The sequence below is a fragment of the Urocampus carinirostris genome, chromosome 6 (genome assembly GCF_059441175.1).
Source record: "Urocampus carinirostris isolate Australia breed hairy pipefish chromosome 6, RoL_Ucar_1.0, whole genome shotgun sequence".
Lineage (NCBI taxonomy): Eukaryota > Metazoa > Chordata > Actinopteri > Syngnathiformes > Syngnathidae > Urocampus > Urocampus carinirostris.
Window position 1 is genome coordinate 25,185,938 of NC_142354.1, and position 23,424 is coordinate 25,209,361.

Here is a 23,424-nt window from a genome sequence, read left to right on the forward strand (position 1 = left end):
TGAATGGTGTCTGATTGAGAATGAAACACGGAATACAAAACAGATATGGGAACAAATATGTACAGAAATATACAAAATTAAGTACAATATATAATGTGTCTCTTACAATTGGGACAAGCCATTTTCTCTTTTACAAATAACAGGCTCACTTAAAGGGAGTAGACACCATTGTCCGCCATCTTGTTCCTAGGGGTACCCCCGAAGAAACAAAAACCTTGTAAAAGTTTGGGCAAAAAATTCAGAGGCAAAATGGTGCGGTTTGTTCACTTCCACTCTCCGTAGTCTGATTCTTCTTATTCTGAAAAGGCAATCTCAACACAATCAAGAAAATTTTAACTCATTAGCAGAAAACCTAGCATTTTTTAAGTGTTTCTCTTTACAGTTTTTAGCTATATCTTTTACTATTTTTATATTAATTGAAGGACATCATATTAAGCATTTTGGTTGTAAACAATATACATACACACACACACACAACAGGAAATGGTCAATAACCTGAAAAGAGCTAGGACCACCGTTTCCAAGGTTAATGTAGGTAATACACTAAGACGTCATGATTTAAATCATGCATGGCACGAAAGGTTTCCCTGCTTGAACCAGCACATGTCAAGGCCCGTCTTAAATTTGCATGTGACCATTTGGATGATACAGCGTAGGCATGGGAGAATGAGACCAAAATAGAACTTTTTGTTCATAATTCCACTAAGTGCGTTTGGAGTAAGAAGAATGAAAAGTAAAATCAGAAGAAAACCATCCCTACTGTGAAGTGCGGGCTGGTATTATCATGCTTTGGGGATGTTTTTCTGCACATGGCACAGGACGAGTGCACTGCATTAAAGAGAGGATGACTGGGAGCGGTGTATTGTGAGATTTGGGGGAACAACCTCCTTCCCTCAGTCAGAGCATTGAAGATGGGTTGTGGCTGGGTTTTCCAAAACGACAACGACCCGAAGCACACAGCCAGGAAAACCAAGGAGTGGCTCCGAAAGAAGTATATCAAGGTTCTAGCATGGCCTAGCCAGTCTCCAGACCTGAACCCAATCGAAAATCTTTGGAGGGAGCTCAAACTTTGTGTTTCTCCCCGACAGCCCAGAAACCTGACTGATCTAGAGAAGATCTGTGTGGAGGAGTGGGCCAAGATCCCTCCTGCAGTGTGTGCAAACCTGGTAAAAGACTACAGGAAACGTTTGACCTCTGTAATAGCAAACAACGGCTTCCGTACCAAATATTAATTGTCATTTTCTGTAGGTGTTCAAATACTTATTTGCAGCTATATCACACAAATAAATCATTAAAAAAACAATGCATTGTGATTTCTGGATTTTTCTTTTTATGTTATCTCTCATGCACCAACGATGAAAATTTCAGACCCCTCCATGATTTCTAAGTGTGAGAAATAGCAAACTACCAGGGTGTTCAAATACTTCTTTTCTTCACTGTAGATATGTGCTGTCGAACATTAAGAGCATCTGAGCAGTTTGGGTGCGGAATTGAGGAATTGTGTCGGGGAGAAAACAGAAACTTCGCAGCACCAACAGTCATATTTTGATTTGAGCATATCATTAAGCAGGGTCTTCAAATACTTATTTTCTCCACAGTATATATATATATATATATATATATAAAACATTCATTCATTCATTATCTGCACCGCTTATCCTCAGTAGGGTCGCGGGGGTGCTGGAGCCCACCACAGCTATCTTCGGGCAGTGGGCAGGGGACACCCTGAATTGGTTGCCAGCAGGTCACACAGAGACAACTTGGACCGGCCAATTAACTTGACATGCATGTTTTTGGGATGTGGGAGAAAACCGGAGTGCCCGGACGAAACCCACGCAAGCACGGGGAGAACATGCAAACTCCACACAGGAAGGTTCAATCTCATGACCATAGAACTGTGCCGCACACGCGCTAACCACTGCGCCGCTGTGCCGCCCATACACACTATATACATATAATGTGTCAACAATAATCAAGAAAGGGCAAGCGCAACACTTAAAAAAAATAAAAGCGCTCGTTTTACATGTTTCCTTTTTTTTAAGCTTTATTTTTTTCTACTGAAATAACATAATTTTAAGATTTTTTTTTCTAATCATGCTAAGAATATTTAATTCAACTGGCCAAATACTCAACCCTTTTTGTTGATAAGACACCTTTTTTAATTATGTTTTTTTTTGAGAATGTATTTCTTTGAAAAGTGGAGCTTTATTGCAGTTCTTTTCACAAATGACTCGTCAGCAATGACGAAACTGAAATCCAACTTGTCTTGAGCATTTCCGAGTTCTTCAATTTAGAGTAGAAAATGTATCTGATTGCAGCACATGGGAAAGTTCTACTGATTCGGCAAGATTGTTATGACTCACTCGAAGCACGACACATGATGTCGCAATAGATCACTCAAAATCAAGTTGACATTCTTTTAAGCAATCTTTTCTCCAATATGCATTAAATGCAATAAACCAAATGCATGAATACATAGCGTATCTTAGAGGTGAAAAAACGTAGTTCAATGAAAAGTATTGATTTGAAAAACAAGCAAAAATTCATGAGCGATCATATCAACCCTCTTTACATGGAACAGCTAACTATAATAATAGCTGCCATGAATGGTTAGAGAAGGTGCCAGAGAAAAAAAAGCCAAACATTCCTGAACCATGACTGTGTGACCAGCACATGCTGGCCTCAACTGTGGTGGTAAATTACTGTTTGAGGGATATTGTGTATTATTTAGTGCCTCCTGGTGGTAAAAAAAAAACGATATTCGTTAAAAAAAAGACTGTTGATTTAGATAATAAGCTTCTGTCCCTGTGTGCCCTGCGATTGGCTGGCAACCAGTTCAGGGTGTCCCCTGCCCACTGCCCGGAGATGGCTGGGATGGGCTCCAGCCCCCCCGCGACCCTAATGAGGATAAGCGGTACGGCTAATGAGATGAGATGAGACATGAACGATCATGCATTTTTTAAATAGTCGTAGGTCAAGAACTTAAAAGAAGGCTCACCTAAAAGGAGCATACATCATTGTCCACCATCTTGTTGCTATGCGTACTCCCCCCCCAAAAAAAGAAAACCTGGTGAAAAGTTGGACAAAAGGACGAGAGGCAAATTGCTGCGGTTTGTTCACTTCCAGTCTTCGTAGTTTGTATTTTTAGTTATTCTGGAAATAGCTGGTAATATAATTTACGATAAAATAACTATCGTACGAACATGCATTTTTAAAATAATCCTAATTTGAGATATTATCATTCATTTTACATAATATGAGCCTCTAGGGAGCTGACATCAGTGTCCGCCATCCTGCTGCTACTGGTAACCAAAAACCTCCAAAAGGCTGGGCAAAGAAATATGAAGTAAAATTGTGCGGTCTGGTCACTTTGTGTCTCTAGTTTGTAATCTTTGTGCTTTGTAGCACTCATTTTTGGTTTCACTACACAATCCAGTGACATCTAGTGGTCAAAAAGTACACATTTTCCCAATATATCAGTGTTTTTTGCTGTTTTTTTTTAAAATTTGATCTGACGGGAATGGATTTCCATAAATATAGTGCAAAAAGTGTCATTTTTATCCCTTGAAATGTTGGCCCCCAAATATTTGAGCAGGCCCCTGACCTTGACACTGATACCTGGTGTTGCAATCAGTCTGTTCCAGGTCTTTGTGAAGTTTTAGAGAAAAACAATCAGCTCCTCTTACTGCAGAGGCACATAAAAGGTAAGAGGGCCCGGGTAAGCAGCAACTGGTACCCCTTTCGGAATTGTCTGTTCATGATGGCATAGAGCACCGGGTTGATGCAACTGTTGAGCCAGGTGAGGTTAGCGCAGAACATGTGCAGCACCTGTGGGGCCCGGCCCTCTTTGTCCACGATATTCAGGATCAGGAACGGGACAAAACAACACACGAAGCACAGGAAAACCGCAAAACACATGCGGGTCACTCGTTTGAATTCTGTATCGTCCCCTGATGTCGCCGCCGCAGTGGGTTCAGGCGGGTTTGATTTGGGTTTGATCACAGTATTGGTCACCATTTTTGGCTGCCTTTCTTCTGATTGATCCGTTGGTGTTATTATGAGGTCCTCCTTACTTTTGCTCTGGATGCTCATTTCGCTGCTCACGGTTGCCATCCCGCTCCCCACTCCACTGTCATCTGAGGCATCCGGTTTCCTTTTAGAAGACCGCCGACTGAACCGATAGCGGAGCAATGCCTTAGACGCCACTCGAACGCGGCGGTAAATGAGAAAATAGAAGGTGCCAACGCAGGTCAGCCCCACAAAGAAGTAAAAAAAGAGAAGGATGGTGGAGTAGGGCCGGCCTAGGGTCCTATGGAAGCTGCACGTGCACACCTGAGGTACGAAAACAAAGACAGACCAGAGAGGTAGGAAGCTGGCCAGGCCTACTGCCCACGAGGCTACTAGAAGAGCCGCAAGCCCCCCGTTGGAGAACACCCGGTCGAACAGGGCCCGCTTGGCCACTAGAAGATAGCGACTCATGGCCACCAGGCAGAGGGTGATGATGGAAACAGAATTGGACAAGAAAAGGAGCAAGCCGAAGGCGCCGCAAAGGACCTGGCCGCTTCTCCACCTCAGGTGCAGGTAGGAGTCCACCGAGATGGGCTGCAGGACGGTGCAGTAGAGCAGATCGGCAAGCGCCAGGTTGACTATCAGCACGTTGAAGCGAGTTCTCAGTTGAGAGTCCAAAGCAAAGGCCAGGATGGTCATCAGGTTCCCTGCCGTACCCGTGACGGTGACAGCGCAACCCCACACCACAGCGAAGTAGCGGTAAACTTCCACCGAAGGGCTGTGGCAGGAGAAGGGGTCCGTTTGGTTGGTCGCGTTCAGGAACATCCTAGGGAATTATTTGACGGATTAGATTTTTGGTATTAAAAGAGACATATCTGGTGCAATACCGTAAATTACGGACTACAATCCGCTACTTTTTTTCTACAGCAGCTTAGAACTGGTGCGGACTCGGGAATCCGACTCTATTATTAAAACAAAGCATTGCACGGGCACAAGACAGGTGATGAGGCATTCACAGCACTGGGTGTTTTCCACCCAGTGCTCTGAATGTCATAGTAAAGTGTGGGTGAACAGAAGAAGTAACTATGACTCCATTTGTTCGCTAAATGCCTCGTCTTCTAATGAGTGACACGCATGAATGGATGCACAAGATTCCCACTATGAAATGAGATCCCGATCTTGGCAGAATCAATCGAGAAATTTCTTTTTCCGAAAAATTACACATTGTGCCGCAATTAAGACATTGGTTTGACACTGTCCAAATATTTTAATCTTAATCAACTTGCTCAGCAGTCACTAGTAATGAAATTAGGATTAACATACACGCAGTAGCATGACAAAAACATTCTCAAAACAAAACTTATTTTACTGCACTAACTAAAATTCGATTAGTGAAAATTACGACTGCATTTCTAGTCTTTGAATGCACCGCACGCCCAGCAGAGAATGTCGTTGTGAACTGTTAAAATCAAAGCTTAAAACACACTTCTATTCTATAGCCTATGAATAACCTATATTTCATGTTGACAATGTATATGTATTATTTGTTACTGCAACATCCACTGCAGCCTAGTCATCCCAGAAGGGGGATTACCTCATGTGCGGCCCCTTCTCAAGGTTTCTTCATTTTCCTCATGTTGAGGTTTTTGACTTTTTCCTTGCCCTCATGTAGGTTTTAGATCAGGGAATGGTGTAATAATAGTCTTTGATTTGCAATAATCCGTGGTCCTTGTGATTAAGAGCTATACAAATAAACAGGACTTGACTATTCTTTTTTTTATTATTGTTAATGTTATTATTTGACAGAGATCAAAATGCAATTTTTATGGTAAAATGGTTCATCTTCAATGTGAAAGTCTCAAGTTTGAGGTATGACCTTCTTCCTCTTCTTGTTTTGGGTCATTTATTAAGTAATCAAATCTTTCTTCCGCTTCCAAAAGAGGAACACAATTTCAGGAGAGCCAGACCATAAAAATAGCATTCAACCGTGACAAATTGATTTAACCATTTTTGGGAATTTCTACACTATGTACTGTAATTCATTGTCAGAACAGATTAAAATGCCATCATCGTGTAGTTTGTTGCTTTGGTATGATACACATAAGTAATCTCAAGTGTGTGACAAACATTTGCTTTTCAATTCTATTATGCAAACGTTGAGGTCCACTATGTCATGGAGACAGACAACAATCCAGAGCTAACCCTGAAAAACACATATTTGTCCATGTATTTTTTTGCCTCGACAAATCAAATTCTTAATGCAATAGTCCAAAACTATGTGTGCTGAAGAAAAAAAAATCTGATTGTATTGCAGTGAGAGTACGATTGGTTATCTGTGTCCCTTTAGAAAAAAAATATAGCGCTAGACATCTATTGAAATAGATCACCCAAATACATGTTTTTATGTAGTTTTATCGGTATCTTGTTTGCTCTGCTCAGTTTATATCTACGGAGCTATAACATGCTTTCATTACTACAATCGTATTTAGCACTCTTCTATATCTATCTATCTATCTATCTATCTATCTATCTATCTATCTATCTATCTATCTATCTATCTATCTATCTATCTATCTATCTATCTATCTATCTATCTATCTATCTATCTATCTGTCCCCGTCTCCGTCTCCGTCCCTGTCTACATATGACCAGTCATTATTTTATAATTCATTTCAATTGGTCCCCTTGTTTTAAAAAAGCCAGTACTTGAGGTGTTATTCCAATTTATGTCTATTTGTGCTAAAAAGCTATCAGCGTATAATAAATTGTTATTATTTTTTCCATTTTTATTTCTGAGATTATTCTCAAGGACATGAATACGTATTTATAATAACAGTAAATATAAGGGTCCTAAAATAACACAGAATCACATTTAACATGGACTCTACTCATTGATAAACTGAATTTGAATGTTTTTTTATTGTTTTGACAGCACCTAAATACTTTTGTCAATCATTTATTAGCTAAGTGGCAACACATGACACAGGCCATATAATCCGTTTTAAAAAAACATACAGTCAAGAGCTGAAACACCATTAAAGCAGATGTTTTTGAGGCATTTTCTTACCTCAAAGCCAAAATTTCCTCTGCAGGTTGCCCGGAGAGCCGACGCGGAGCTTGTTCCAAGCACTGATCTTCTTCTCCGTTTGACTTCCTGTCACTTAACACTTTATGTGAGTTTTGTTTGTTGCTACATGCTGCATGATGTCATTGAGGTATTCCCCCCCACCCTACAGTCAGACATGTCAATTCAGGAAACGAGTAATGTTGCGCAATCATGGCCTCTCAGCTTCAAATGAGGTAACGGATGTAGAGTTCTTGCTCGGGATGATCCTGGTCTCGTAAACTGGGAGAGGAAAATGTACAATAACACTGGTTAATTGATAACGAACGGTTGTCGGCTGTCTTTCGGCGCCACCCACTTCAAATACTGAGCAAAAAGGTCATTTTATTTTATTGGTATGGGGAAGTTTAGCCAAATAATTGAACTGTTATATCTTCTGAGCTGGGCAGTACGGCGGGGCAGTGGTTAGCGCGTGTGCGGCACAGTTCTAAGGTCTTGGGAACCTCCTGTGTGGGTTCAAATTCAGCTACCGGACTTCCTGTACGGGGTTTGTATGTTCTCCCCGCGCTTGCGTGGGTTTCCTTCGGGCACTCCGGTTTCCTCCCACATTCCAAAGACATGCATTTCAGGTGGATTGGCCGGTCCAAATTGTCCCTAGGTGTGAATGGGCGAGCGCGTTGTCTGTCCCTGTGTGCCCTGCGATTGGCTGGCAACCAGTTCAGGGTGTCTCCTGCACACTGCCCGATGATTGCTGGGATGGGCTCCAGCACCCCTGCGACCCTACTGAGCATAAGCGGTGCAGCTAATGAGATGAGATGAGATCTTCTGAGCTAAGCGGCGCGGCTGCTGTGTGGTTAGCGCGCAGCCCCACTGTGCAGATGTTCAGGGTTCAAGTCTAGCTACCGCAACCTCCTCGTTTGGAGTTTGCATGTTCTCCCCATGCCTGTGTGGTTTCTCTCGCACATTCCAAACACATGCATGTTGGGGAATTTCAAATTGTCCGTAGGTGTGAATGAGCGACTGAGTTGTTTGTCTTTGTGTTCCCTGCGACTGTCTGGCAACCAGTTCAGGGTGTCCCCTGCCCGCTGCCCGAAGATAGCTGGGATCCAGCACCCTCGCGTCCTTAATGAGGATAAGCGGTGCAGATAATGGATGGATCTCCTGAGCTCAGTTTAAGTGTTCTGAACAATTCTGATGATTCATGTTTTTGTGGAATGAGAGATAAGCAGCAAAATACACTATCTTAGGGGGCTGCCATTTTTCCACATCAGGGGAAAATGTCAACTGAGCGTCCTCAGTTTGCTATTATCTTACCTTTTACTTAAAAATCACATAGGGTCTGTTGTAGTATTGAAATGTGTCTCTGCCTTTATGAAATATAACTTTATGTGTTTAGTTATAATTATTTAACCTATTCATATATTCTGTTATTTTTATGTAGCTTCTCCATTATTTCAGTTGTGATGTATTTTGGGCCTAGAACGATTATATCAGATTTGTTAGAACTGGTTTTAAAGAAGGGTTGTTGCTCAGTGAAAATTTCCTCTACCATTTTACTTTAAATTTTGGCTTTCGTAAAGTTTTCACATAAGCCTATAGAATGCAGTGTTTATAATCTATTTTGTGAATTTCTACAGCCCTGGTTCTGTATCTGATATGTGCCTGGAATATTCTGTAATAAAAAAGATAAATAATGGAACTGTCCATCTCTCCATCTGTCAGGATCTGGCACACCACCTTCCCCTAGAGGGCGCCAACTGGGTTTGGAACCGGACACACCTGTGCCGAATCCCCCCACACATGTTCTTAAATATCCCAAGACTTTATATTGACTGCTCGGACAGCACACTGTGTCAGGTGGCCATTGTCTTCCAAGTGTCCATATCCATGTAATCCACAATCATATCAGGTAATATCTTGTTTGGACATTTTTTTGTGTGACTTGTCACTGGTTTGTTACTTTGTACCTAATTTCTGTTTTTAAACACCATTTCTCTTTTTGAGCAAACGCCTGCCTATTTTCTGGCTTACCTGGGTTAGGGTCCACTCGCAAAAAGTGACACGATCGTCTCATAGCCCGGATATAAACTAACACGCAGGGGGATGAAAATAGATTTCTTCTTCAGGTATTTGGGTCAAATGTGCTCAAGTTTAATGTGTTTCATTTATATATATATATTTAATAGGGTTTTTTTGCCCACTTTTTTGTGTCATCCCAGACATCCCCGTATTGAAGCATAAAAGGTGAAACAATTTTCACTAAACAATTACTATATTTTCCAGCCAATAAGGCGCACTGGATCATAAGGTGCATTCCTGAATTTCAGACAAATTTTCGGTTTTTAAGTGTGTGTTTTTGTCTGGAAAATATGGTAATACTGCATCTCTCAATAATTTGATTAAAATCACAACAAAGTGTCTGGAAAATAAGTTTAAAAAATTGGGTTTAGCACTTCAGAGCAGAACAGATGTTTACACCATTTTTGGCGATGTAGAGTGCTTTTGCATTTCCGATTTTCTTTCGATTTTTGAAATAAAACCTTTTTTTTCCCGACCTACAAGGCACACTGGATCATAAGGCTCACATTTGAATTTCTGGCATATTTTTAGGTGCACTTATAGTACATAAATACGGCTTAGCAGATTCTTGCCTGGTGTAGTGGGGCAATTCCATTCAAATATTAACTGCAGAAAAAAAAGAAAATGAAAATAAAAAGTCTTCCCACTTGCAGTAAAATCAAAATCCGATTTAATGATTTTTGCTACAACTCTATTAGAATTCAACAATTCTGAAGCCCCTCCCCACACACATTTCCCACATCTTTATTGTTTTGTAACAACTCTACATTTACAGCAATGTTTCTACACATCATTTCTAAAAACAACCGATATATCTTTCGACTCTTCTATTTTATTGCGCCTTTTTTTGCATTTCACATAAAAAATAGAGCAGGAAGTATTGCTAGTTTCCGTCTGCTGAAGTTTCCGTCCAATACAGGGGTCACCAACGCGCAGCCCGGGGGCACCGGATGGTCCCCAAAGAACACATCGGTAGCCCCCAGACAGCATCTGAAAATAGCTCACCAGTGATGGGTCATTGTGATTTTCCAGGAAATTTTCAAATGTAGACAATGGCAAAGAGTTCTAGAAATGCTTATATGGTACCATGTGTTTTTGACTGGCAAACCAAGACTTTAACATGATTAGAGTCTTCACATACATGATCAATTATTGATAATAATTTCAATACACCCTTTTGGAATTAGCCTATTAATTATACACTACCGTTTAAAAGTTGGTGGTCGCTTAGAAATGTCCCTGTTTTCTAAGAAAAACCATTTTTTTTAATCAAGATAACATGAAACTGTTTGGAAACACAACCCACACATTGTTAACCTGTTAATGACTATTTCATCTGAAAATGTCTGCTTTTAATGCAAAATCTACATATGTGTATAGAGCCGACACTCCAGTGTTGTAATAGTACATTAGGTTTTCTAGTTGCATTTGAAGGCTGACTATTAGAACACTTTTGTGTTATATTAGCACAGCTGAGAACAGTTTAGCTGGTTAGAAAAGCTATACAATTGACTTTCCAATGAGTTAGTTTAGTATCTGTGGGTGTGATTAAACGTGCAGAATGGCTAATAAAAACGAGATTTTGTGACGGTCTATTCTTGTTCTAAGAAATGAAGGCTATTCTATCTGAGAAATTGCCAAGAAACTGAAGATCTTCTACAGCGGTATGTACTATTCCCTTCAGAGAACAGTACAAACAGGAGCTAACCAAAATAGAAAGAAAAGTAGGAGACATAACCAAGGAATAGGACAAGTTTATCAGAGTCTCTAGTCTGAGAAATAGAATCTTTTCAGGTCCTAAACTAGCAGCTTGGTTTAATAGTAACCGCAAAACAACATCTACAGTGAAGAGGTGACTCTGAGATGTCGGCCTTCAAAGCTGAGTGCCAGATAAAAAGCCATATCTGACGAGCACCAATAAAAAGGAAGAGATTAGTCGGGGCGAAAGAACACAGAAGTTGGACAATTCATTTAATAAAAAAAGGTGTGACGGTTTTATTGAAAACACTAAATTGTCTAGATGATTCCAAACTTTTGAACGGTAGTGTATATGTAATTTCCCAGGGACATTTTGCCTTTGGGGTAAACTGAGCCTATTTTTGCCTTACACCTAATAATATCATAGTAACAACATAATAATAACACAGTACCAACATAATAATGATAACACAATAACAGCTGTTATTTTGAAACTGATAGCCCTTCCCACTCATCAGGAACAAAGTAGCTCTCAGCTTCAAAAATGTTGGTGACCCCTGCCCAAGTGTGTATCATGCTGCTGTGAACGTTTTCATCGGCAAACTTCAAAGTTGGCTCGGGTCATAAAGCAGAGCAAGCAGAACTTTTGATTTATTCTACTGCGCACCGGCAAAGCTATCATTAAGGATGTTTTGCTACTGATGTTTTTGTATGTGTGTATGTGTGTGCTTGTTTATTTCTATATAACGTAAGGCTGGTGTATTTTTCGACTACATCTTTAGAACTTCTTATCATATAATGCATGAGTTTTCGCGTTTTTTTGTGAATTTGTGAGCCACATATGCCGGTATTGCAAACAGCTACGACGACACCACTCCGCTCACCGTCCCGCCGTGCTCACAGTGTTGAAAGTCTTTCTCTGAGATGATGCAAGTTTTCCGTTTTGTGCCGTGAAAGATAAAGGAGAGCGGTAGGAAATCACTTACATGCAGAGGGTGACCCCATCACACTTTTTAAAATCGGGGCTTTTATCCAACAACAAACACGTAGACCTAAACCTAAGTCTGCCAAGTCTTCCCTGATGTTGTTTGAAGTCTGTTTTTTTTATTCTTATTCTTTTTAAACATCTAATCAGACCACGGATATAAACACGGATAGCTGCATAGTACTTCTTCACCACGACTACAACTTTGCCAACTTATTGACATGGTTAAGGTGCTTCATTGACTAAGTTCTTTAAGACGTAACGTAAAATCTGTTTCTAGAATTTCCTTGCAAAAGTATTGCTTCCCCCCGAGAACTTTTTGACATACTGCCATATTTCCAGCTTCAAAATTATCGATAAAAAACTCGAATCAAAATGTGAGACACAATTGCCCATTGATCTTTAGAAAACAGCTCAAGTTCCTTAAAGGGATACTCAAATTATAAAGCATGCAAAATGTGAGAACAACATTTTGCATAATCCATCCATCCATTATCTGCACCGCTTATCCTCAGCTGGGAGTGCACTTTCACTGCCTGGGGTTCAAATCCCGTTTCAACCAAAAATGTGTACTTAGATTTGGAGTTATTTTTAGGTTTAAAAAAGAAAATGTGCGTCAAAATGCTTTCTGGTATTCTTCCAGGGGCTGGACCAAATGTGGAGGCGGGCAGGGTGGTAGTTTGGGGACCACTGCTTTAAAGGAACAGTAAACATTACACTACTTTTCATTGTGTTACAGTCTAACTCTTAAGCTTTGTGCATAAAAATCTATAGAAATGTGCTGAGTGTAGTCAGTAAAATAAGAAACTATTAATATTCAGTATATAAATGGATTGATCCCATTATATCAATTTGTGTGTTTTAATTATCTTGCAAGAAAGATACTTTGCTGGGGTCATGGGGATTAAAGTCGGAGATCTGCATGTGTGTATGCCTAGTTAAACACTTCTAGCATTCTAACAGCTCCGCGGGGGGGCTGGAGCCCATCACAGCTATCTTCGGGCAGTGGGCAGGGGACAGCCTGAACTGGTAGCCAGCAGGTCGCAGGGCACACAGAGACAGACAACTTACTTGTTCATTCACACCTAGGGACAATTTGGACCGGTCAATTAACCTGACATGCATGTTTTCGGGATGTGGGAGGAAACCGGAATGTCCGGGGAAAACCCACAGAAGCGCGGGGATAACATGAAAACTCCACACGGAGAGGCTGTGGGACTTGAACCCTGAACCTCCGCACCGTGGGGCTGCCACAGGAACCCATCCGCTGTGCCACTCTTTTGTATAATATCTATATATATTTCATCGGTATATTCCAATTATTATCGAAATAATGCATTTTGAAGACAGCCTGTCTTTGATTCCCTGAGCTGTGACGTCATCAGAGTAACACCAGCTCCCTCGCAAGCCAGTCACCATATTGGTTTACGCGCGTATTAGTCGAATAGGTTACGAGTGCTTTAAGCCAGGTTTTGGTTGTTTACGCGTTGTGTCGCACGTGGGTGCAGCAAATGGCGAGCAGCCAAAACAGTGCGAGTTGGGAAAAACAACACACTAAGAGTTAACGAGGGGTAATGTGATCACCAAAAAACGAAATGGACACGGCAGGCAAGCCGGCTGCTAAAGAGGGCTAAACCAGGACCGATTAGCAGAAAAATGTGAGGCTGGGCGACGGAAACCATGCAGTAACGCCTACTTTTCAGGTTTTTTGGGGGGGAAATACAACATAAAATGTTGAAATTATCTGGTTCCACCACACGATTGTGTCTCACATTTGGTTGATTCTTAGAAGATATTTTCAATTTTTCTAGCTTTAAGTTTGAAACCTGCAAATTGACTAAAAGTTCTCAGGGATACAGGCAGGCAATACTTTCACTAATACACTCTGTTATGTCCTACAGAGGTAAGTAGAGACCCCCGAAGCCAGCTGGGAAGATCTAGACATACATCACAGAGAAATGTTGCAGGAGACTTCCAGTAGCAACACAAATTTCATCAACCACAAATAGAGTAGGGGAGCCATTACAGGACACAGTGATTGCTAACAGCTAACATCAGAGGAGACCACAATAGAGAAACCCATGAGGGTTTGATTTTTCTTTTGCATTAAGTGAACACATCAGATGTGGAGAAGTTTGGACTCGTTAAAGAGGTAGGCTTGGAATAAAGTTAAGCCAGCTGCAAGGTGGAAGTCCATTTATAGTCCACACAGTCAAAACATTTGGGTTATATTAAAATTAAATTGGGTCAAGAGTGGACCAATCACCAACTTGGATTTTTCAGTTTACTGAGTTGTTTTATGCAGTCACAGTATTTCCTGTGATTAAAAAAGAAGAAAACATATAATATCTATTTCCAGAAAAACAAATGGTCACTAACATGAAACAACATCCCCAAAATATGTTTTTTTTTTCTTTCTTTTAACCTACTCAAACCAGATTGGCTCATATTGTTTTGTCTCGCAAAAGAAAGAAAGGGAAAAAGGGCACTATTTTTTAAATGGACTTTAAATTATATTCAATAATTTTTTTGTGCTATTCACATTTTTGGGGGATTTAAAACTTTATTTTCCCCCCCTCTTCAAACGGGAAAACAATTGTTCAAAGAAAAACAAAATTAAAAAAATCCCAGGGTAGTATTCTACCAAAAAGTCCATCTGTAACATGGATTACCTTTGTTTAAAGCAACTCCAACTTTTTGGCCGTTGTGTGTAAAGTAACCCTTAAAATTTAGTCACCTTTTACAAAACCAACCAACCATTTTTGGAAGAGTTAATTAGTTAATACAATGCGACCCAAGTTTTTTTCCATATCATAAAGAAATGTATTTTATACAGGCGTGTTAGGGTTGTTTAAAAAAGAAAAGAAAAATAAACCTTTCAAATAAATAAAATGAATAAATACATAAAAAACCTACAAATAAAAATCTGTGACGATTTGTCTATGCATTATTATTTTTTCAACCCACTGAACAATTGAGCCCTTTTATTTTAACCCTATCAAAAAGTCCTAAATACCCCAAACACATAAGAAAAATAAGTAGCTTTGGCCAATGTTGCCTGTCTTTTTCATTGAAATAACCTCAATAATCGGCCATTTTGTACAAAAGAACCAACTTTCAGAAGACCCAAACACAGGCCAGGAACTGTTAATAGTGGAGAAGCTGTCCAGAGTTGCGTCCTCATTGGTGAGCCAGGCAATTAAGGGATCTGTCAACTGTACAAAACAAACTCTATTCAACAAACTTGAATTAAATTGATCCAAGTAGTGGATTGGTCTATTTTGACCCATTTTGGTTATTTATTTTTTCCACCCAAGTGTTTTAAGAGTGCACTTAACCATCTTTGCAGGGTCATGACCGGGTGACTAATAGGCATAAGGGGAAGTGGGGAAGATGAAAATGCACGCTGTCTCTTTAAAATGTCTTTGAGCCATCAAAGACTCTATGTTCTCCCCGTTAGCATAACGTGTCTTCCCTAGGCTTCACAGTGTGCTTCTTCCAGACTGGTCCCTGTGACCACACCATCAGTACGGGGTAAAGAGAATAGGCCCGTGTGCTGTGCGAATGGGCCCCGGGGCCGGCCTCAGCAGGCTGAGTGGGGTCCCCTGAAGCAAGTGGTGGTGGGGGTGATGGTGGGCCGGCGGGCACGGTGGTCGCAGCGCAAGCTGATTGGCCATGGCCGCCGCAACGGCCAAGGGGTTCGGTAGAAGTCCGGCCCCAAGAGTTTTTGGAAGTTCCTTTGGGGCACACAAGGAAAAAGGATGTTACTTAAGTAGTGAATCACAAATTGATGAAAGATGACTGAACTAAAATGTAGAAGAGGTAAGATCTTAAACTCAAGCCCGACCCAAATTTCAGGCCGGATCAGGCCCAAAATATCAATCATTACGCTCAGGTCAGCCCGGATTCTCTCTTATCATTATCCACCCGTTTGTTTGTCTCTGCCTTTCTCGGTCTTAAAGTGCAAACATAAAAGATGAGAATGTTTATACATTCTTGTTTAACTTAATTTCCTTAAAAAATACAGGCTTTAATTTCTGATTATTAATCACATCCCCTCCTCCAGAGTCCTCACAAATAAAATGTAAAATTTCAAGTTTTCTCTGGGTTTGGTCCGTCAAATCAAGTGAATTGGGCTGTGTCGTGCTTTCATACCCATGGCCCTGCATCTGGTTGATCTGGATTTGTTTAGCCCGATCTTACCTCTGAAATCTAGTTCTTAGAAAATCTCAACATACTGTATGAGCTATTTTTGATTTCATGTGCTACTGTTGTGGTTTTTGAGGGGCATGTGCAACATATTGATGACCTCACAATCTAAAGTAATTTGTTAAAAAAATGGATAATAGTAATCTAATGATTAATGAATTACAGTCAATGAAAAATATTGCTACACGAATAAACACATACATAAATAAAGAGATAAATTCCTAAATGGCAGATTATTTGATATTTTTTTTCTTGTAAAACAATTAGAAAAACATTTCAAATTAAGACTTTTTTAATGCCTAAACAAATAAGAAAACAAGTGCAATTCAGCCTGACACTCTTCACCAGAGGGCGCCAAAGGACAAAAGGACTGCTGAATCCTCACACCGCAGCCAATCATCACCTGCCTCTCATTAAAGATCCCAAACATTGTTTTTTCCATTAGACTCAAAACATATATGGTTCCTCCCAACAATTTTGCATCCCCAAGTTGACTCATCTGGCTTGTTTCCTCTTGAGGTGTGACGTCATTGAATTAACAGAAAACTTTCAAAATGGTGAATCCCGTTAACACATGTGAGGCAAACTCCGAAACAGAAAGCGATTGTAGTGAACAGCGATTGCATAGTGCTTATTTATGCCTGGAGATATTGGATCTTTGCTTACGGTGCTGCCGAGTTCTTCTTAGTGTTTGGTCCGAGTTGCGTGCTTCGAACTCCAAAAGCTGCGAGGGGTACGTTTACTTGCTGCTGTAGCAGTGTGCGTTCCTTCTTTGCCTTTGCCTCCTTTTAGGTAGTCGATTGCAGCGTTTTGTTATATTTTTTTAACTGTGTGACTTGGAGTTTGTATGATTTTGTCCAGCAAGCTCCCCATTAGTGTCAGGGCTGCCAGGGGCTTTCCTGTTTTCTTTGCTCCCAGCTGCCACATGTTGACCGTCCACCGTGTACTGTCCCATAATTTATTTCTGGCCGGCTTCACGTTTATCACCTTAGCCATTGCCGCTTTAAGTTGTGGGTTCCCGATTAGATTGGCTATTCATTATGTGTTTTTGGATTGGCGAGCCTTTTGTTGGTCGGTCCCGATTAGCCTCCCGTAGGCAACTCTCCATTTTTTTTTGCCACTTGGCCCCTTTTTGGCTGTTTGCCCTTCATTGTACTATCACTGCATCCACCTGAGACACAACACTTTGTCAATCCAAACAAAAACCATCAAAACTTTGCTCAAAACACTCATAACCTCTTCTAATAAATACGTAAAACCATATGGTAGCTTGCTAGGTTGCTGGTGTTCCTCTGACGATGTCACAGCCCATGATGACAAAAACAATAAATGCTGTCTTCAAAATAATTGTAATATGCTGATGAAATTAATTTTGATTTTATGCAATAAAACCATGAAGTATTTCCTCACATTTTGCATGTTTTAGAATTTGGGAATGCCTTTAAGCCAGGGGTTTGAATGGCCGAGCGGCATGTTCAAAGACAAAATTGAGGTTTCGTTTTTTAATTTGCAGCTTTTAATTGAATGTACTCTGCTGTCTGGAATTTACAAAACTCGTTTTCAGTGGCACTCCTCGTGAAGAGGTTTTGAGTTTTTCCTTGCCAGCATGTTGGTTTAAGATCAGGGGAGGGTGTAACCTATGCAGTCCTTTGAGACATTTTGTGATTAAGGGATATACAAATAAGTGTGACTTGACTACACCATATAGCGATATCTAGTGCTTAAATAATACACACTGTCCCTAATATAACATTCTGCCAAAATGTTGCTCATTTTGAGAATGAAGCACTCCACCCGAAAAACTAATTCAAGATCAATTCAATCATTATTTTAGTAATAGTGCTTTTGAAGTCACCAAAGACCTCACAAAGAGCTTTACAATTTGCTTCACACACACCCACACACCAATAGCGACGTCACTGTATTGTCTAAAGCAAATGAAACCCTATGCCAGTGACTACTAGATATGGATTCAGCTATGTAAAAGAAATACAGTGGGACCTCGGTTATCGCAGTTAATGGGGACCAAAACCACCCGCGATAAGTGAAAATCCGCGAGGTAGCACCTTACAAAAAAAAATTAAAAATTATTTTTTTTCTATTATTATTATAATTTAGAACTGCGAAGCTCTGAACCCGCGAACATGGAACCACGAAGTAGCGACGCCCCTTCAAAAATGCTTAAAAAAAAACAAAAACCTTTTAAAAAAAAAAAAAAAAAAAAAAAAAATTATTATTATTATTTTTTAGGCCCGCGAAGCTCTGAATCCGCGGACGTCGAAGCGCGAAGTAGCGAGGTCCCACTGTACAAATTTCTCCACCTATAATTTTCTTTTAATAAAAAGCAATAACATTGGTGGCCTATTATTCAAATCAATGTTGTTGTTTTTTACCAAAGGTACCACTAGGAGGCACTAAATATTACACATTGTCCCGTTAAGTGAGCATTTTTTTGCAATTCAGGCAAAAAAAGTTTTTTTTTTTTTTTTAGCATATCCATACATAGTGTATGAAATGCATCCCGAAAAAATTTTCAATACGGTAGAGTAAATTGTGAAATGTCTACCAAGAATTCTGCACGCTTCTTGTGACGGCTAAGAAGAGGATTCGGTTTCCCCGCAACTCCGTCCCGATGCCTTCGGCTCGAAATATGCTGCAGTCAAGAGATGAAGGAGCCCAATTAAAAAAAACGCATCATTTACATTTGCGCTTACATTTGACTTTGCTGAAAAATGTCTCACCTGTTTGAGCTGCAGCTCCGAGTTCACTCTGACGTTGCAGATCTCACAGTGGAAGGTCCGTTCCTGAGTGTTGGGGTCGGAGGAGAGGTCCCCGCCCTGTTCGGGGCTGCCTTTCAGACCCAAACGTGGGTAAGCTTTAATTGGGCCCAGTCCGCTACGGGCCTCCAGAATTGTTTTGTGTTTTGTACCTAAGGTGATGCAAAAGTGTTTGAGGTGTTTATGATTTTACAAAGTTCAATTTTCACTAATGGGTATGGAGGACGGATCTTGCCATATTTAGAATACGGTATATATCTTTACCCACAGAAATATGTCATATAAATACATCCACCCAACTATTATCTGCACCACTCATCCTCAGGAGGATCGCGGGCATGCTGGAGCCCATCCCAGCTGTCTTCGGGCAGTGGACAGGGGACACCTTCAATTGGTTGCCAGCCCCAGTCGCAGGGCACACAACTGACTCGTTCATTCACACCTAGGGACAATTTGGACCAGCCAATTCACCTGAAACACATGTTTTAGGAATGTGGGTGGAAAGCGGAGTTCCCGGAAGAAACCTGCGCAAGCAAGGGGAGAACATGCAAACTCCACAGGGTTCGATCTCATGATGGTGCAATAATAGCTTTTAGTCTATACAGCCCTATGAGACTTCTTGTGATTAAGGGCAATACAAATAAGCATGATTTGACTTGACTTGATGAAGAATGGCACTGATGTTGATCAACCAATAGGTGAAAAGCTCAATCAGTTCGACCCCACCACATTTGAATACAACTTTGCTGTGACAAAATACACGACAAAATTCTTAAATTATAAAATAAAAAGAAATGATAAAATAAATGACATAATGCATAGTTATAATAATAAAAATATTAATACATTGCTTTAATGTCACATCTTTAGGTATTATTTGAGTTATTTATATTTCTACTTATTTATTTGGCATATATTTGTATTTATTTATCATTTCATTTGTTTCTACATATGGCAGGTTTGGTCCTCCATAACTGGGTGGTATTAGTGCACATCCCAGAAATACTTAAACTTGTGATTCAGTTCGAACCTTTCTTACCTTTATTATGGGCTTCCAGCTGTGAGAGGGAATTAACTGCCACTTTGCATGATGCACAGTAGAGAAGCTTCTTGGCCTTCTCTTCCTCTGACTCCCCAGAACCGGGGCTTGGCACTGGAGACGGTGCGTCTGGGAGGACCGTCCCCACCGAATCTGCAGGCGGCGTGCTGCTGACTTCGCCGTCCGGCATAGGAGAAGACGGGAAAGGTACGCCTGCAAAATCCGGGATAGGACTCTCTGATTCCGGTGCGCCCGCTGAGGCTGTTGAAAGGTAGCTCGGGGGTGAAGGTGACTCAGGGTTGGGACAGAGTTGGGTGTCGTCTGAAACAGGAATTCGATTTTTGGTGAGTATGCTAGATTCGGTGGTTCATGAGTCATCATCGTACGTCACAAGTGGGTAGGGATACGATTTTAAGCCAGGGGTGGGCAAACCACGGCCTCTCTCGCTTTTTCATCCGGCACGCCAAACAAAACGGTCAAAATACTGTATAATGACAATACATGTTATAGTTAATAAAGGACTATTGATAAAAATATGTTTTTGGGGTGTTTACTTTGTCCCAATTGTCCTTCTGTGTGTCTACTACAAAATACTCCTACAGAAATACTACAAAAATACCACAAAATTACTACAAAACTAAATATCAAATTTAGTCCCTAAAACAGGGACCTAACTTATTATTTTGAAAGAAAAAATACTATACAAACACTTCAAACGAATTACTACAGTAATACTATAATACAAAATATTACTGCAGAAATTAAAATATAAATTTTACAACACAACTACAGTAATTTTGCAAAAATACTAAAGAAATACAACAAAAATACTATAACAGAAAAACTTAAAAAATAGATCTATAGAAATGCTACAAAATAACACTACAGTAACACTGTCATAAAAAAATACTACTACAGAAACGCAACAAAAATAAAATCATGCTAATACTAAAAAATTACTACAAAACTAAATATAGAATTGAGTGCATGAAAAAATGACCTAATATATTATTTTGATTTTATTCTCAAAAGAAAAATATATTATTGAAATATTAAGAAAATACTACTACAGTAATACTATAAAACAAAAATGTTGGCGCAGGTTGGGCATAAAATGTCAATCATTACATTTGGGTCGGTTTGGGATTCTGTCTTGCTTTCGGCTTGGTCCTGCAAATAAAGTTAATTGGTCGGGCTCAGGCTAGGTCGGGCTTTAATACCCGCAGGCCCGGGTCGGGTCGGCTGGATATTTTAAGCCCGATCTACCTCTAAAAGTGAGGCTCACCATGCTTACTCGAATCACTATCCGGGTTGGTCGGAGAGGGGCCAGAAAGTGAGGGTGAAGCGGTGGGGGCAGGGTGCTGCTTGTCGCCATCTTGAGGACGGCCTGTCTTGGATGTCTCAATGCCCTTAAGCCTGCGAGCGTGTCGGTTGCCCTTGTAGTGAGCCTCTGCCTGACTCTGGAAAAAAAAAACAATTTACTTCCATTAGCTTCACTCCTATTTAGCCACCTTGCATAAGGCCTGTGGCTGATCAAGTAAGAGAGATAACAGGCTGTATGTCCGTTTCATTGATTGACTGATCTAATAATTAGCGTACTTTCTGAACTTTGAGGCACATCTAAAACCCCCCAAATTTTATCAATCGGTGCGACTCATATATTGGTAAAGACAGTGGATACAATCGGAGATGCGAAGTTACAATTAAATGATACTGCATATGGTAACTACTCTGCTTTTGAGAAACATTTAGAGTGGTCTTTAAGTGACCTCTTGTGGTTAACATGGTCATTGTGCAAAGGAGCTTGTTACATTTCAACAGATATTAAAACAGTTCTCATATCACCCATATGCAAAAAGGAGGCTGGGGACGCATTGATAGGTTTCCAGTTATTTATTTTGGGGAAATTTTTTTCTAGGCAGAAGGAATTCTAGATAGAAGCTTGATCCGAGAAGGGATTAATCTTTTATGTAGAGGGGAAACTGCACCTTGAACTGTTTTAAGGTAATATCTTGGGCACTCTAGAAGGGCAATTCATACTTCCTTGTATGCAGCGTTCACAGCAGAACCATCTACCAATATCGGGGCCGAGCTAGCTTTGGATTTAGCTTAGCTAAAGCTTTTAAATAGCTCACAAAGAGCTTGCCTTGCCAATACAAATAATCTAATATAAATGTAAAGTTTAAGAGTGTCAACATAGTAGAGCATTTTTATTGAGTAAAAAACAAATTCTAAATGTTGATTTCATTACACGGCACAGCGGGTGGGTGGTTAGCGCGCAGCCCCACAATCCAGAGGTTCAGGGCTCAAGTCCAGCTATCGCAGCCTCCCTGTGAGGAGTTTGCATGTTCTTCTGGGCACTCCAGTTTCCTCCCAAATTCCCCAAAACATGTATGTCAGATTAATTGGCCCGAACATTGCTGGGATGGGCTCTAGCACCCCCGCGACCCTACTGTGTCACGAGACGTGGTGGCGTGGAAGGGGACCGGACCAGAACAGAGGCAGGAGGCATGAAGGGAGAACTCAAATGCGTTGACGATCCGTAAGTTTTATTTAATAAAATAAAAGTCGCCCAATACTCCGGGGCAAAACAGAACAATACAGAGTTCCTCCGGCACGAACTTAACGGGACATGGCATAACAGACTAAAACAGGACAAGGCATAACAGACTAAACAGGACAAGGCATAACAGACCGGGACTGTGAAGAATGGGTAGTAATGAACCAGCACCCGCCAAACCCAAAATCCAGCCTTAAAAAGCAGAACACCAATCAGCTGATCTGCTTCAGCTTGAGTTCGGGGCGTGGCATACTGGTCGTCATGGCGACCGTGACAGAGCCCCCCTCTTAAGGGACAGCTCCCGAGGTCCCAAAAAAGAAAAAATTACTACCTCGCGCCCCGGAATGTTGACGATCGCGATTGGGGCAACCCTGCTCCCTCCTCCGAACACGCAGGAACGGGGAGAGGCAGGCGCCATCTGCGTCGGGCGGATCGGAATCGGCGCTCGGCAGGGGGGGTCTGGTGGCCAACTGGACAGGGGATGACAGACAGGCAGAACCGACGAGAACAGGACAGATAAACAGGACAGGCAAAATCAGGACAGATAAACAGGACAGGCCTCTACAGAAGAGTCGCACTCAGGTCAGGCCGATGCAGAAGAGTCGCACTCAGGTCAGGCCGATGCAGAAGAGTCGCACTCAGGTCAGGCCGATGCAGAAGAGTCGCACTCAGGTCAGGCCGATGCAGAAGAGTCGCACTCAGGTCAGGCCGATGCAGAAGAGTCGCACTCAGGTCAGGCCGATGCAGAAGAGTCGCACTCAGGTCAGGCCGATGCAGAAGAGTCGCACTCAGGTCAGGCCGATGCAGAAGAGTCGCACTCAGGTCAGGCCGATGCAGAAGAGTCGCACTCAGGTCAGGCCGATGCAGAAGAGTCGCACTCAGGTCAGGCCGATGCAGAAGAGTCGCACTCTGGGGGTTCGGGTTCAGAAGAGTCGCACTCTGGGGGTTCGGGTTCAGAAGAGTCAGACTCTGGGGGTTCGGGTTCAGAAGAGTCAGACTCTGGGG

General features: G+C 41.2%; 2 protein-coding genes across 3 annotated transcripts in view; both read right to left on the reverse strand.

The window, feature by feature from the left end:
* Positions 1 to 3,510: 3,510 nt before the first annotated feature.
* On the reverse strand, positions 3,511 to 7,130 carry gpr84 (G protein-coupled receptor 84). Its single transcript, XM_088337187.1, has 2 exons — positions 7,076 to 7,130; positions 3,511 to 4,834 (listed from the first exon to the last, which is right to left on the reverse strand). The coding sequence occupies exon 2, from the start codon at positions 4,831 to 4,833 to the stop codon at positions 3,673 to 3,675; it is 1,161 nt and encodes a 386-aa protein (XP_088193313.1). The 5' UTR covers position 4,834; positions 7,076 to 7,130; the 3' UTR covers positions 3,511 to 3,672.
* A 2,674-nt stretch (positions 7,131 to 9,804) lies between these two features.
* The window catches only part of LOC148364365 (zinc finger protein 385A-like), a 67,781-nt gene continuing 54,161 nt past the window's right edge, over positions 9,805 to 23,424 (reverse strand). The window contains exons 4-8 of one of the 2 annotated variants that reach the window (XM_088338434.1): positions 21,154 to 21,319; positions 19,860 to 20,180; positions 18,785 to 18,972; positions 18,610 to 18,696; positions 9,805 to 15,571 (exon numbers count right to left, since the gene is read on the reverse strand). In XM_088338434.1, the coding sequence (XP_088194560.1) occupies positions 15,359 to 15,571; positions 18,610 to 18,696; positions 18,785 to 18,972; positions 19,860 to 20,180; positions 21,154 to 21,319 (975 nt within the window). In that variant the 3' untranslated portion in view covers positions 9,805 to 15,358. Of the gene's footprint in view, positions 15,572 to 18,609; positions 18,697 to 18,784; positions 18,973 to 19,859; positions 20,181 to 21,144; positions 21,320 to 23,424 lie in introns of both variants that reach the window. The other variant, XM_088338433.1, reaches the window with a different exon arrangement.

What these genes read in the sequence shown, in the direction of transcription:
- gpr84 (XM_088337187.1), bottom strand. Translation starts at nt 4,833, where the DNA reads ATGTTCCTGAACGCGACCAACCAAACGGACCCCTTCTCCTGCCACAGC.